At 43.7% G+C, this 17,066-nt stretch overlaps 1 protein-coding gene across 1 annotated transcript in view; it reads left to right on the top strand.

Annotated features, from left to right (window-relative positions):
- LOC144829565 (copper-transporting ATPase 1-like) overlaps positions 1-17,066 on the top strand; it is a 137,225-nt gene that overhangs the window by 35,166 nt on the left and 84,993 nt on the right. Inside the window, exons 8-9 of the mRNA XM_078688824.1 lie at positions 2,327-2,461; positions 6,787-6,981. Of these exons, the coding sequence (XP_078544950.1) occupies positions 2,327-2,461; positions 6,787-6,981 (330 nt within the window). The remainder of the gene's footprint in view (positions 1-2,326; positions 2,462-6,786; positions 6,982-17,066) is intronic.

Raw genomic sequence — 17,066 nt, 5'->3', positions numbered from 1 at the left:
TTGTAGATGGACTATTACCAATACAGTTCAGAGATATTTCTGCTGAATTTGTAAAGCAACTGAAGATATAGCTCCATCTGATAATATTCGGTGCTGAACTGCTTTTTCTGGCTCTAATATCTTTGTTGCCTCAATCTAAAGACAAGTTCCCTTTTTTAGGGTGAGCCTTTGAGAGTAAGCACTAGCGCATGCTCTCTCTCTTGTTAGACTCTTGTCTCTACTAATAGGCTTGGAACTGGCCCAGAGCTTACCAGTGAATTGGCATCATTATTGCTCTTCTTTTCTGCTTTCTATTGCCTTCTATTGACGCTTCCCATGCGTCACTTCCTTTTCTTTCTGTGGCCCATGGCCCATGTACAGATTAATTTGTTTTGATTAGTGTCCCTCCGCTGGGCATCCACTGCTCGCGCTGTGATTCAGGTACTATTTCACCTTTATTATATAATTGCGATTTTTCGTAAGTACCCTTCCTGTGCCCCTGTTACTTTCGCCTGGTGTCCGTTATTCTCAAGGAAGTCTGAAAGTTTTGTGCACAAGATAAACATTTGTAGCTTGATCCTGTATGACACGGCGTTACTTGTCAGAAGTAATGTGCTGATTTATCCTTTTAAATGCAGTTTTAAAACGCTTCAATAATGTGCTAGCATCTTCCGTTTAAGTTTAGTTCATTTACAATAAAAAAATCGGATCTTGTAATTAATGTTTTCTGCTGGTACAGAGAAGATGTTTTTAAAATTATTGAAATTCCCATTCCTCTCCGTGATTAATGCTGAAAGGCAATTAGGCCCTTGTGGGGGTGTAAGAAAAAGCTATAGTGTACTTTACTCCACATACATTGTGTTTCAGAGTCTTTCAAGTTGCAAAAAGTAATGGTGGTCGTCGTGTTGTCACATTGCTTCACACCATAGTGCAATTACTGAGCCTGTGTGTAATATAGACTTATCTTTCATTCGACGGGTGGGGGTGCTTTAAAAGGCAAAGACCAGACTCTAAATATGTTCATCCTTGTCGAGAAACTGACTTAACCGTGCCTAAGGTATATGAAAAGGTGACGCTAATAAACAAATTGATTTTTTTTATAATACTATAAATTATAAGCATTTTTTATCTACATAGTATATTGACCTCAGGGACTGGCAGGCTGAGTTGGTCCGGCTGACATTACAATTCTTAACTTTACAGATTCCACCACATGCCCCCAGCAAATATTTAACGTACACAGCCATTTTAGCTGCTGGTTAAGTGTTAAAGTGCCAAACTAAAGTGAAATAAGTATCTCATTGTGAAATCCTAATACTGTGAAAAGTAGAAAAAGGTAACCACCAACGTGCCATGAGAAAAAGAAAAGCTTTATGTATTTGTGAAATATGGAAGCTGCCGGATAGCGTGTCCTTTTTCCACATTTGCACCCATCTGCTTTTACTTTAACAATAAGTTGTCCCTTTTAAACTGGGTCCCATTGCAAAATTTAGTAGCAGTTTATTTCCAGGCATCTGCTCTAGACTTTTTTCACCAGATTACTGCTGCCAGAACTCTCTCTGACCCAGTCTCCATGTTGCTCTATCTCACCACGTGTGTCTTTATCCCTATCTCCATGTTGTTCTGTCTCACTGCGTTTGTCTTTGCCCCTGTCTCCATGTTGCTCTGTCTCACTGCATTTGTCTTTGCCCCTGTCTCTGTATTGTTCTGTCTCACCGTGTGCATCTTTACCCCTGTATCCGTGTTCTTCTGTCTCACTGCGTTTGTCTTTGCCCATGTCTCTGTATTGTTTTGTCTCACTGTGTGCATCTTTACTCCTGTCTCCGTGTTGTGAATAACCCTCACTTAGAGGGCATTGCTAAAGAACAGATTGAGGCTTGAGGCTAATTCTCTAGAATATTGAGGCTCTTTGCTCAAAGTTTGGGTGTTGTTTTGTTTAACATCAGGCCCAGCCTAGGTACCCACAGCTAGGATAACTAAGAATTAACATGCCAGCTAATCAATCCTAAACCAAATGGTTACAAGTCTAGGCTCGTCTAGAAGTGGAAGACCAGAAACCCAGTAATAGGTTGGTAAGCAAGACATCAAATGCCTTGCGAATGTCAAAGGATGAAATACTCACAAAGAGGGTTTGAAGGCCAGTGGACAAGAATAACAGAAATAAAGGGATATCCGTGGGAGAGGCTAACCTTGGAATGAAGCAAGATATGTGTGGCTGGGGGCTAACTGGTGCCTACCAGAGAAATGGTGAGGGGAGGGACAGAGCCCTTGCATATTGCATTTGCTAAAAGTAAAATGATGTGAATAAGATCAGCTCTAATGTCTGTTTTGCTTTGGTGTTTTCCAGGCTCCAATACAGCAATTTGCAGATAAACTCAGTGGGTATTTTGTACCCTGCATCGTTGCTGTTTCCGTTCTTACCCTTTTCGCCTGGCTTGTGATTGGCTATGTGGATTTCGAGATTGTGGAAAAATATTTTCCTGTAAGTGACATTTTCAGTTTTTCCTTGCTTTTTAAGAATGTTGTTCTCAGCTGTTGTATACATCAGTGTCTAGCTCTGGAGGGCATTCTTTTGCAGGGATGTTTCAAGGAGAGAATGTAGGGGGCAAACCCTCTGCGTCTTTACCACTTGTAGATTCACTGAGTGGGACACACTAGAGAAGGAAGATCGAGACCTCAAAGGGTGCTTTTTGAATCCGTATAAGATCACAAGTAGAGGGGCTAGACACATCTCGGGAAGGAGATGGGGCTGATAAGGGAATCCTAAAGAGTAGGTCTGGAAGCCTGGAATTAACCTTTTCATGCACATATCACTGTTGCTGACATCCAGGCGTGAAGTCTAGTCACTCCCATGGCTTCTGTTGTGGGACTGTCCGCTCTAGAGACTCTCCCACTGTGACAGGATGCCTTTCAAGAAGAAGAGGGAGAGGAGAAGTAGGGACCTTAACCGCTTCAGCGCGGCGCGAATTTTCGCGCTGTGCTGAACGTTCTAATGAGCCAACGGGCTCATGACGGAACGGTTCCGTCATGAGCACAGGCCAACCGACGCTCATGACGGAACCGTTCCGTCATGAGCATCGAAGGGGTTAAAAGAAGCAGAACCCCAGCATAAAACTTCAAAGACTCAGACACTAAATCACATTTGGTGTCTGGAAATGGAAGGGGGAAGTTGAGACCCCCAAAATTTTAATTTGCCAAGCACCCCGACGGGCTGTGTGAGGAGGGGACTTCTGCCTATGACCAGGACTTTGGGCCAAGGCCTGCTCGTCTCCCTGCTGAATAATGGTACATCTCCCAAGGAGACCAAGACCACCTGCTCTGGAGCCTGGAACATCAGCGCCTATCTGCTTGCCAAGACCAGTGTGACCTGTGAGGAAGAGGAGAGCGTTGTCATGTGGGCTCCCTGCGTGAGGTTTCAAAGACAGGCTGCTGCACCGATTGGGTTTATGCCATGTGCAGATTCAAGTCGACGATCCCCATATGGTGCCGTAAAGATAGCTGTACAAAAGGGGGTGGTAATGGACGGAGCATCTGAACCAATCAAACACTCCCAGATCTGCATATAGCCATGTCTGAACTGGGGTGGCAGAGTGGGATAAAGAACGGTGATGGATTAAACCCAGATCTTTTTACTGGGTGTGAGTGGTTGATTGGTTTGGATGCTCCGTCCATCACCACCCTCTTTTGTACCGCGTAAAGATAGCTGTGGCATGAGGTCTGTGCAGTAAGGGCAAAGCTTGTACGGCACCGCAGTGGCAACCCCATATGCCAGGAGTGGCTGCCTTTTGAAGAGCGCCAAAGCCTGTGAAGGATTGCAGCCATGACACCATAGGACAGAAGGGCTGCCATGGTACAGATTACCTCGTGGTAAGGATTGGTGCCTCGGATGGCAGTGTTGTGACAATCCGGTATCCCGGGAGCAACTGCCAGAAACAATTGTGCCTTGCAGATGGAGCGCAGCCTGTGAACCCTGAACCATGGTTACCCGTGGCCATGAGCAGCAACGAGGACTGCAACTGATTTGACACCATGGACTGAATGAGGACCCTGTGGACGTATCCCCTAATCACTGGGATCGGGATCAGGAGCATCAGAAACACCCCCATTTTGGAAACACAGAAACATACCTTGTAGGAGGAGCACGGAAACATCTCTGATTGCTCACCGATCCGACCACGTTGGCTCCAAGGAAAACCTTCTCCTGCCAAGTGCAGCCACGCATCCTGTATGCAGCCAGCTTACCAAGCAGGACTATAACATAACGTGTATTTGTAAAGCGCAAGTTCACCCCTTGGCATCTTGGCGCTGAAAGACAGATGTTTATTGTTACCGAACTCAATGGTACTCATTTTATCAACCTCAGATGGATGAAAGGCAGAGTGGACCTGCTGGGATTTGAACCTGTGACCATGTGGTCAAACACAAGCCCCTGCAGTGGACGCATTAGTCCACTGAGCCACCAGACCCGGCTTTGATGAGAGGGCCCACGGACCCTCCAAGATGCTGCACGCTTCTTTTCTGCTGGAGCAGGTAGGACTGAGTACAGGCCTACCTTCTCCCGGGTGACTCGCTACTAAGAGCACTCTGGTGCCGAGACACTTTTGACTATTTGCTAAGAGTTGGAGTGGATTCTTGTGTTCAAGCCTGTTCGGGAGCCTTCCCTGGATGTCGCCTCCAGCGAATGGAGAATAACCCCAATCACATCTAAAGGAGCGGGTGGGACAGGGATTTGCCGTTTAAACACTAGAACCCCGCCCACAAGGAGGAATGTATGGTCTGTAAATGTTGTAACTTTCCTAGGCATAAGTAGAGTTACAAAGAAAATACTTCTTTTTATTATAAAAATAAGTGTTTGACTCGACATTGACTTCTTGCTACTGCTGCGTGTTCTGAGTCGTGTTCACTAATCATTAGCCAAACTGCCCCTCACCGAGAGAGGCTTAGACTGCTCATTCACATGTAACAGTGAGAGTCAAGTGCAGAAGGGATACTTGGCCAAGATGCTCAGGATCAATAGGTCGGGCCCCGGGACATCAGGATTAAAAGGCCTCACCCCCACTGTTGGACCCAGTAATCCCTGCATGCCCCGTGGTCCTCTGAAAGTGGTTCTGACAATTACAAATATTGAATTTATTGTACATTTTAGAGATACCTTAAAATATGTGTTTGCCTTTCCTCCAGTATTTTGAATTGTTTTTTCTTTTCCTTAGTATTTTTTAACAATGCTTTACTAACTAGCATTGGTAAAGCCAAATGCTTCATCCTTGCATTATTAAGGTGTTATACATTGGCTTTGCCACTGCTTGTTTTTAATTATGCATTTTTGTGTTAATGTTTGACCAAAACTGCACCACTGAAATTGTGATTAGTGTAGGATTCAACATTGTATTGTCTTTGGCTTTGAACAAGTTTACTGCTAATTGCGTATTTGTGGGTGCATTGATTAAATGTTTGAGTAATTTGTGTCGGAGTTCCAGTATGAGTTGTATGTAGTCATTCCTGCCAGTTCTGTTGTCTTAGTTTACTTCATGCTTTTCTGGTTCACATTCTCCTCAGCTGCTGTGGCACTCAATACAAAGGATGGGGGTCTTGTACATTGCTCATGGCAAAGAAAATTTTGTTACATTTAAATTTGCAAACCTGAGTCGTGTGCTATCCATAACTTTCCAATGTCTCTTTCCTTATTCTCCATCTAGCTATACATTTCTTTTTTTTTAGGTCTGTTGATTTCATTAGCATCAGACAAAACAAAAATACTAAACAATAGTCATTGATAGCAATACAGGGTATGTAGATGTTATTTCTTCATAAACCTCATCAATACATCTTGCTCACATTGCACTGTGAGTCAATAGTTGAAAGGAATTAAAAGGCTAAAGTATAGAAAAACACACTACACCAAGGATGTTAGAGTAGTAGAGTAAGCAGTAGGAAGGGTGGTATGATTGCTGATGTTGTTTCTTAGCTTACCTCGATTCAAGCGAGTGTGTGCGCACAGACCCTCCAAACAGTGGCAGGGGGACCCTCAACCCACTGCCTCCGTAATTTCCTCTGTCGTAACCTCCTCATTTTTGATGGTGGAGGCCGTCTTGCGCTCTGTCCTAGTGTGTTGGTAGTCTTGTAATGGGGACCAAATATCTCTGGGGCAAGCGCACAAGCTATGAAATATTTATCATCATTTGACCTTTCCAGGTGAAAACTGAGGTGGGGCTCCTACTATTGCGGTAGTCCAGAGTCAGAGATATTAGGATGTGTGAAAACTGGCCCATAGTACCACTACTTCGAGTCTTGTATGCTTCATAGTTTGCGATAGTCTGTTCTTGTCAATTGTATGAGCAATAACGGATGTAAGTAAATGGGTAGGACAAGAAGAAATTGGTAAGGTGATGGAATGGAGGAAGAAAGCTTGAGTAATGACAAGTTGAGATTTGGTACAGTACTTAAAGCAGGTTCTGCATGTAGAATCTAAATGTTTTTAAGATTCTTGTGCAGATTGCCTGAAAGTTACTTTCAAATAGTGGAGGCCCACTTAATCCATGGTACGAAGGCCTATGTACACAATCTGCTTTCAAGGTACAGTAGCCAGTACATTTTCCATTTCTGCAATACGAATATTAAATACAGACACGCAGAGGAATTTAGTTGTAGGCACTGTTGTTTTATAGTAATGGCTGGATCGCCTTGGGTGTGAAGAGTAATTGTTTGAGAACCGCTTAGTGAATATTGCAGCCACAATACACTGCTCTGTTTTCAGTGTTTACTTTAAGTTTTTCGGTTTACTGAAACCCCTTTTCCTCTTTGTCAAAGGGCTACAACAAGAGCATCTCCCGTGAAGAAGTGATTATTCGCTTTGCTTTTCAAGCAGCAATCACAGTTCTGTGTATTGCATGTCCCTGCTCACTGGGTCTGGCAACCCCAACAGCTGTTATGGTGGGCACCGGGGTTGGAGCTCAGAATGGCATCCTGATTAAAGGAGGTGAGCCTTTGGAAATGGCACACAAGGTAAGCCTGGAGATTGTTATTTATAAGAATAATACTGTGAAAATGCCCCTTTTTGTGTGGTCACCAACATTTTTTGCTGAGGTTTATTGCTGGCTTTCACACTCTTCACACTGTAGCACTGCTGTCTATTATATGCTCTCTGACCCCTAAAACATGTAGAAATTGGTTCATCCCTGATTGACTTCTCTAACTTTACTTTATTGTGAGGCCATAGTTTGTGTTGAAGAAAATGCATCCAAGCTTTGAAAGTTAAAATGTCATTTGTGGACTGCAGCACTTATTTTGCTATCAACTAGTGTGAAAAGGAAACCATTGCTTCAGGCCTACCACTCTTGAGTGCTGCAGTATGGCCTGTTAAAATAACCCATTTTAACTCTTAACCACATAGATCAAGGGGATTCGTGTGGGCAGATCTTAGTGCCCTCACGCACCTGGGACGGCCATGCGTCATCATAGGACGCTTCTCGTCAAGCCGGCGCTGCAGTGCCTGATGGGCCTGTGGACTCTTTAGCGGAGATCTTTTGATCGATTAATGCCATAAGATGAATGCTCATGAGGGGTCGGAGATAGGGTGGTAACAGTAGTGATATAAGAGTATAAGGGAACCCAGGGATTTTTTAATCAGATACGGGTCCCTTCACAAAATAATAACAACCGTGCTATCTTGCGGTAACAATGTACCCTTATAGCTATCATGTGAAGGAAATATTGGGGTCCACATGTTTCATGCCTTCGTTATCTGGAGGGTCATTTGGCATTTCTTCAGGACCGGAATATTAGCTACCATATATGGTAAAGTTATGGGGGCCAGCGTTAAGTATTGGGTGCCCACTAAAATTAGAAATACTGCACCTGCTTTGATGCAGCGGGGGTTGGTTCCACCCAGGGTTCTGGGAAGAAATACTCAATATGTGGGGCAGAGGTCCGGGACTCAGCTGTAGAAAGAGTGATCATTGTGACTTGTAGATCCTACAGGCTGATAGAGGTGGGTAGGTCCAGGGCAAAGCTCCTGCGAGGATTACTCTTTCTGCAGCTGAGTCGCGGATGTCTGCCTCACCCAAGGGGTATTTCTTCCCAGCACCTTGGGGTGGAATCAACCCCACTGCATCGAAGCAGGTGCAGTATTTCTAATTTTACTGGGCATAGTGGAATCGCCGCTAAAGAGCCCACAGGCGATCAGGCATTGCAGCACTGGCTTGATGAGGAGCGTCCTATGATGAAGCGTGACATCCTATCAGATGTGTGAGGGCACTATGATCTGACCACGCGGATCCCCTCGATCTATTTGGTCAGGCATGCTTGATTCCACTCACTAGTCCAGGTCATTCATTACTGTAATTTGAGGTCTTCCTTTTTTAATCTCGCCACATACGTCATCGCTATAATTAACAGGACAATAAGGTCCCATATCCGCAGAGTACATCATTTCATTAGACCCACGTGAGCAAATAACTTAATAGATACCACTGTTCCAAGCGTTACCCACCTAAAATATAAAACTATTCTAATATTCATGATTTATAACATAATTGAAATTCGAAAAATCCAAAAATTCGAAAACTCAACGGTGTTAAAAAAAAAAATTGTCATATGATCATAGCAAATGATTATTTCTCTCTGTAATTGATTTTAACTGTAGTGAATGATACCGTGCCCAAGTAAGTCCGGATTGTTCCATTTACAAACTTAATATGTCTATTACAGACTCAAGTATAATACCTCATCCATGTTGAGGCCATTTGGGACTTTGCAATCCAAGTTGATAATATATTTAATTTCTAATTCTCTCAACTTTTTTACTCGATCCCCTCCTCTTCTTTTGGGTAATATTGCATCAATCAGAAAATATGTGATTTGGTTTGGATCTTTCTTGTAATGTACTGAACAGTGGCATGCCACCAGATATGTTGAATCATTATTTACAGTAGCACACAAATGCTGTTTGATCCTCTTGAACACTGGTAGTGGGTTGCTGCCCATGTATCTTAAACCACATGTGCAAGTTAAAACATACACAGCAAATTCCATTCTGCAGCTATATGTTCCTTTGATATTAGTTTTATGGTCATTGAAGGGTGATGTATATGTCTTAGTGTTTTGGCCTATACTGCATGCTTTTCACTTCACTTTTTGAAACCTGTCTTAGGTCTGAGCCACCCCTCTATTTCCACTACTTCTGGACTCCTGCATACTAATTTATCTTTGAGTAAGGGTGCATATCTATAGGTTATTTGTGGCCACTTAGGTAAAAGAGTGCCTATTACAGGATCCGCCTTTATTATATGCCAATTTCTTCTCATCAATGCTGCCATGTTCTTATCCTGGGCACTAAAATTTGTTATAAATCTCATATCATCATTTTTGGCTGTGACTTTTTTCTTTTCAGTGCTATTGGGGAATAAAATTGTCTCCCTTTCCTGTTTATTTGCTGATTTGTGAGCTTCCTCGACTACACTAGAACTATACCCTCTCTGTGCAAACTTCATCTTCATTTCCTCCTGGCATTGTGGTGTGTCAATCTATGTACTGCAATTCCTCCTTGCTTGGAGCAGTTCGTCAAAAGGGATACTCAATTTAGTATGTTTTGGATGAAAACTTGTTGAATGTAGTTTTGTGTTTCTGGCTTTTGTTTTTCTATGCAGCCTAGTTTGTAGCTTTTTATCCTGCACCAATATTTCTAAATCTAGAAATGTCACACTTGTTTTGCTTATCTCATAAGTAAAGTGCATTTTCACTTTGTTGATAATTTTTACAAATTCTTCAACTGACCTGGACCATACCACTGCATGAACATCCCACATTTTCTCATGGACCCTGCAGAGCACCTATTCCTCCCACCAGCCCACAAGCAAGCATGCGTAACTGGGGGCAAAACAGTTGCCCATCGCAGCCCAACGTATCTGCTGAAACAGATCCCCCTCCAAACAAGAAAAAAACATTTTCGAAACCTCTTCTAACCATAGTGAGAATAATCTGAGTATGTTTGTACAGACTTATCTATCTATTTTGTTGAAAATGGCTACAGCAAAAAATGCAGATTGTAATCCCACCAAATTTGGCACAAAGCTAGATCTTGGTATGCAGATCTGGCTTTTTTGTGATTTGGTGTAAATCTGTTAAGTAGTTTTTGAGAAATTAAGGGTAAAAAATAATTGTATATCTCGACGGTTGGGTCCGTGAGAGACTTGAGAGACTCTCGTGGGGTGCCAATTTAAATATGGAGCAGTTTGATTGGCCAATGGAGCTATATTACCCTTTGGCTACCTCACGCCGATTGGCTGCCAGCAACATGAGAAAAATGTTGCTGCCAGCCAATATAGAACATGGGGACTCAGTCCTCTGTCCTGAAGTAGTGAAAACACATTGCATATGGGGACAGGGTAGGGATGCAAGGAGCACCTTGTGCCCATGGGGGGGGACCCAAAGGACCCCCCCCCCCCCCCCCCCGACGCCCTCAGACCAAAAGCAAATGAAAATTCGGCAACAAATGCCACGATCCAGCGAGTTAGAAAACCAAAATGGCGGATGGGCCACATATATGAAGTGTATGACCCAGGGAGCCCACCCCCCGGGGCTATATTCATAAAAGGGAGAGGGGCTGCGTGCCGTCCCCGAGCCATTAAAGCCTGCAGGGAGCGCACCCCTGGGGCAAAATTAGTTTATATGGGGAGGGGGATCACTCTACCCCACTCTGAGTCTCTGAAGGCCCCAGAGAGCTCACCCCCAGGGCCAAAATTTAATAAACCTGTCTGACCATTAAAGGCTCCAGGGAGCCCACCCCCGGGGTCGATCACTTTATGGGAGGGGGCTGCTCAGACCCTCTCCGTGAGCCAATAATGGCCCCAGGGACCCCATCTAACGAGACCAGCTCGCTAGCTATGTCCTGGGGAGAGTACACCCAGGACTTTGCAGTTTCCCTGCTCGCACTGGCGCACTGTGTTTGCTCTCGCTTTGCAGGAGCATTTTTAAAACTCCCACTAAGCCCACTCCTAGTGGGCGGGCCTTTAAAAACGCTCATGCCTGTTGGGAGCGGACTTTTGATCTGTAGTGCGGGCTGGGAAACAGATCACAATATTGCTTTCACTCAGAGGGAGCAGCATTAGTAGCTGCTTCCTCCGGGCAGGAGCAATGCTGGCTCCCGCTGCATGCATAGAGCTGGCTGGAGCCTCAGCTCAGTATGATGTGTACTAGGATACCCACCTTTTAGAAATGCAGATCCTGGGAGATGGTGTTACCGGGGTAGATAATGGCTTGGAGGGGCCATCTTGGCCCTCCTCCTTCTTTTTATACATGTACGTACGGCCCCTATATATTTAGTATTGGCCCTGGGGAATGCCCTGCTTATGACCTCACATATTATATCACTCATAACGTGTTCTATGACATCACTGATGACATCATCCAAATTTCTTTAGTACTGATTGGCCTATAAACAGGTATAGCATTCGAGCTACGAAAGTTAAGTGAAAAATAGGTCAGAATAATATGAAGCATGATTACTGCTATCAGACATACATCCTCCATAAATAAAGCAAGCTTGTGTTATGTACAACATTGACCCTATACCATGCACTTCATTAGCAGCCAAGTTAATGTGGACTATGAACCTTAGATGAAAGGGTAACCTACCCTGCACACTGTATTCAATATGTATACAACTGTTTAGAGATAACCAAGTCCCTCCAGATACTGAAGCCCTGCTACATCACCAATGCCCTGAGGAAAAAAAGTGTCTATTAGTAGAAAAGTGGGTACTGTATGGAGAGAGTTTACCCTGTACCACACGGTTTGCAGACCGTCAAACTCTTATGAGTTGAAAAATACACCACAGAGTATTAAAAAGTATATATTAACAACAGTGTACACTCTGTGCAAAACTTGTCCAAAGAGCGACTATTCACCGAGCTCTGAAGGTGCTAATGATCATACTACCTGCAGCCTTCATACTGTGGTGAAAATGTTACCACTAGCCCATATTCTGAAGCAAAATATGCACATGTACATAGGTTAGTTCCTGGTGCACACAGTCTTCTATGCTAAGTAGAAATTGTCATGCTGAGACGATTCTGTATAGTAACTCAAGGCTGTTTACACTACTTAGTATGTAGTATGTAGAATCTTTGCCCTGCTGGAAACCAGCAGGGCAACCAGAGTTACTCTTCAATACAAAGATTTAGAATGTGTTCAATAACTCTACACATCTATGGTGCATTAGGAACCCATGACTTTTGTAAACACACCCATTAGCTGAACACAAATGGTACAAAATTAGCTTGAAAAGTAATATGAGACCTACTCACCACTATGTTAACTTTAAAACAAACGAACACACTCATTGGATGTTGCCATCAGTGATGTCATCAATGATGTCATAAATGATGTCATAGAATATGTCATGAGTGATGCTCTATGTGAGTTGATATGCCGTGTATGGTGGGGGCACAAGTTATAGTTAGCTACAACTGGTGAATTTCTGTGTGTTTTTTAGTTCAAAACCTTAATGTTGTCACTGACACCTAACTTTAATGTTACTTTTGATTTTTTCAGTGAATTTCTAAGGGTTTTTATTTTTAGTACAAAAACATCTTTTTATCACACCTAACTAGAACGTTATTTAACCTTTTATTTATTTATTTATATATATATATATATATATATATATATATATATATACACACACACACACACAGGTTAAATAACGTTATAGTTGAGTGTGATAAAAAGATGTTTTTGTATTAAAAATAAAAATCCTTAGAAATTATATGTATAAAAACTATATATATATATATATATATATATTCAAAACAGAGTTCCCTCCAGGAAAGAAGGCCACACACGGCAGGTTAACTCCTTTAATCTGGGACAGCATCCGCAAACAGCCTGGCGCTCCTGACACATATAAAAGCCAAACGCGTTTCGGGCGTAGTCCCGCCCTTGATCACTGGCTGAGAGGAAATCAGTAGCTCTGGTGAATTACGTGCATTTTAATGTCCCCGCCCCAGTGGGCGTATGCGCAAAGCATGTTGGTCTTTGTAGTTCACCATTTCAATTAAACCCCAGTGGGCGCCACAGTACCTCCAAATGTTTCAATATACCCCAGTGGGTGTGTTAGGTGCTGCCCAGGGCGAAGCATAGCCATGAAGCATCCACAGACCGGACCCGCCGTATCAGCTGCACCTCTTTGTCACCGGTGCAGTCATCCCGCTGGTTGAGCAGTGGGGCCTTCTAGCGGCTAGGGCGGCCGCACATATTCAAAACAGAGTTCCCTCCAGGAAAGAAGGCCACACACGGCAGGTTAACTCCTTTAATCTGGGACAGCATCCGCAAACAGCCTGGCGCTCCTGACACATATAAAAGCCAAACGCGTTTCGGGCGTAGTCCCGCCCTTGATCACTGGCTGAGAGGAAATCAGTAGCTCTGGTGAATTACGCGCATTTTAATGTCCCCGCCCCAGTGGGCGTATGCGCAAAGCATGTTGGTCTTTGTAGTTCACCATTTCAATTAAACCCCAGTGGGCGCCACAGTACCTCCAAATGTTTCAATATACCCCAGTGGGTGTGTTAGGTGCTGCCCAGGGCGAAGCATAGCCATGAAGCATCCACAGACCGGACCCGCCGTATCAGCTGCACCTCTTTGTCACCGGTGCAGTCATCCCGCTGGTTGAGCAGTGGGGCCTTCTAGCGGCTAGGGCGGCCGCACATATTCAAAACAGAGTTCCCTCCAGGAAAGAAGGCCTCACACGGCAGGTTAACTCCTTTAATCTGGGACAGCATCCGCAAACAGCCTGGCGCTCCTGACACATATAAAAGCCAAACGCGTTTCGGGCGTAGTCCCGCCCTTGATCACTGGCTGAGAGGAAATCAGTAGCTCTGGTGAATTACGCGCATTTTAATGTCCCCGCCCCAGTGGGCGTATGCGCAAAGCATGTTGGTCTTTGTAGTTCACCATTTCAATTAAACCCCAGTGGGCGCCACAGTACCTCCAAATGTTTCAATATACCCCAGTGGGTGTGTTAGGTGCTGCCCAGGGCGAAGCATAGCCATGAAGCATCCACAGACCGGACCCGCCGTATCAGCTGCACCTCTTTGTCACCGGTGCAGTCATCCCGCTGGTTGAGCAGTGGGGCCTTCTAGCGGCTAGGGCGGCCGCACATATTCAAAACAGAGTTCCCTCCAGGAAAGAAGGCCACACACGGCAGGTTAACTCCTTTAATCTGGGACAGCATCCGCAAACAGCCTGGCGCTCCTGACACATATAAAAGCCAAACGCGTTTCGGGCGTAGTCCCGCCCTTGATCACTGGCTGAGAGGAAATCAGTAGCTCTGGTGAATTACGCGCATTTTAATGTCCCCGCCCCAGTGGGCGTATGCGCAAAGCATGTTGGTCTTTGTAGTTCACCATTTCAATTAAACCCCAGTGGGCGCCACAGTACCTCCAAATGTTTCAATATACCCCAGTGGGTGTGTTAGGTGCTGCCCAGGGCGAAGCATAGCCATGAAGCATCCACAGACCGGACCCGCCGTATCAGCTGCACCTCTTTGTCACCGGTGCAGTCATCCCGCTGGTTGAGCAGTGGGGCCTTCTAGCGGCTAGGGCGGCCGCACATATTCAAAACAGAGTTCCCTCCAGGAAAGAAGGCCACACACAGCAGGTTAACTCCTTTAATCTGGGACAGCATCCGCAAACAGCCTGGCGCTCCTGACACATATAAAAGCCAAACGCGTTTCGGGCGTAGTCCCTCCCTTGATCACTGGCTGAGAGGAAATCAGTAGCTATAGTGTATATATATATATATATATATATATATATATATATATATATATATATATATATATATATTCACTGAAAAAACCATAGGTTATAGACCATATATAGTTAGGAATTAGCATTTAAAAAACCTTATTTTACTCACACAAAACCATTGAAATTCCATATATAGTTAGTTGCACTAACTATATATCGCGCACCCGCAATCCACTGCTGATCATGTCACATATTACATTATTCATGACATGGTCAGTGACATCACTGATGACATCACTGATGACATCTTAAATGACATCACTGATGAGATCACTGATGACGTCATCCAGTGACTGTGTGTTTCTGTAAAGTTTAAATATGTTTTACATATTGAAGAATGAGTAGATGTATAAGTGTCTGGACGAAGGATTTAGTAGGTGCATGACTGAATGTATGAGTGAGTGATTAAATGTGTCTCACTGAGTGCATGGGTTAGTGACTAAACTGTCTTAATTTGTGCATCATTATGTCTGTTGTTCTGTAAACTGCTGCATGTGTTGATCATTAGCTATACGAGAGGCTATATGTGTTATTAATTGGTTGCCCAAGTATTTCTATGGCAGATTGAGTTTGTGTGGGGGTGGCTGGAAGGTGTGTGACTCTATGCATAGATGTGTGAGCAGTTTATTCACTAGGTGTATGAGTTCAAGAGTGCATGTGGAAACAGCTACATGGGCAGTTGACTGTGTGCATGAGTGTATTGATGAGTGAATGGATATCTCAATGCTACATGTCATAGTAAGTACATATGTAAAACACAGTACATGTGAGAGTTGGCATATATAAATAACTGTGCATGAGAGCCACTGAATGAGTGAGTGGTTGTATCGATCATTGTGAACTTGTATCAGGGATTGTATAAGAGAGTAAATATGTGTTAGTATATGTTTCAATAAGTAAGGTGTGTTTAACTGTATAGTTGAAGAAATGGAGGTGAGATTGTTTCTTTGCATGACTGACTGGGTGTGTGAGTAACTCCATGGATGAGTGGCAGTGTGTGAGTGTCTGTATACACTGAGTGTATCTAAGGTTATATTAGAGTCTGAAGAGGTTTATCGTATTAGCACAAGAATGATGTCAAATGAGATGTCATCAGTGATGTCATCAGTGATGTCATTTGAGATGTCATCAGTGATGTCATCAGTGATGTCACTGACCATGTCATGAATGATGTAATATGTGACATGATCAGCAGTGGATTGCGGGTGCGCGATATATAGTTAGTGCAACTAACTATATATGGAATTTCAATGGTTTTGTGTGAGTAAAATAAGGTTTTTTAAATGCTAATTCCTAACTATATATGGTCTATAACCTATGTTTTTTTCAGTGAATTTTCAAGGTTTTGTAAATGCTAATTCCTAACTATATATGGTCTATAACCTATGGTTTTTTCAGTGAATTTCAATGGTTTTTTAATAGCAAATATCATAAGCTGTCGAATGTCAAGTACGTGGTAAGTGAAAACATTTTCGTGTTTATGCACACTGATCTGCTTTGAATGGTGCCCCCCCCCCCCTCATTTCTATTAGGAGTACTCTCTCTTTGCAGATAGTGAAAGGTAGTTAACGCAGGCCTTTGCCCCCGTTGTAATCCGTCGTGCCTGCTTCTCTCTCCATTTGATTGATTGTTATCCAAGTATTTACTGTTTTAGAATTAGTTCTCTTTGGTTCATTCTCTATTTACAAACAAACACAGAGTCGCAATACTCTGTTTAGTCTTTGCAGATAACGAAAAATCGTGTAAAAAAAAAGAAAAGGAATCGAGCAAAATCAGTAGGCCACTAATGGGATCTCTTTTTGACCTCGCTAAAATAGAAACATTAGGAACAACCCCTCATGACAAATACAAAACTAGTGAGATGAACTGAACTCCACACAATGATGGCTGCAAAACAGCTCGGCTCCGCCACCCACCCCGCCCAAAATAACGATAAAGAGCGGCTGCCATGATTGGTTGCGGAATGGCCACAACGGAGCTACGAAATGGTGATGCTCTCATGCTAACCCCAGCTTCAGTCTGAAACATCCAGAAACACTGTAGACTACCAATTCGATCAGTTCCGGTAGCGCCCCAATGTAACCCGGTAGAGAAGAACTAGCCCTCCCCTCTTTGACTGATGGTTCTTGTTGCCTGTCCCTTCTGTTGTCATTTAACAGAACTATTTAGCCTGCTCAAAGGGGTTGTGTTTCGACCGCTGGTTGGTGGAGACATTTTGACTATATTCTGGACCTGCGTTGTCGCGTAATGCGTCATATGACGCGCCGCGTTAGCGCATCCGGA

Source organism: Lissotriton helveticus, chromosome 4_1 (genome assembly GCF_964261635.1).
Source record: "Lissotriton helveticus chromosome 4_1, aLisHel1.1, whole genome shotgun sequence".
Classification (NCBI taxonomy): Eukaryota; Metazoa; Chordata; class Amphibia; order Caudata; family Salamandridae; genus Lissotriton; species Lissotriton helveticus.
This window is presented reverse-complemented; position numbering and strand designations above follow the sequence as displayed.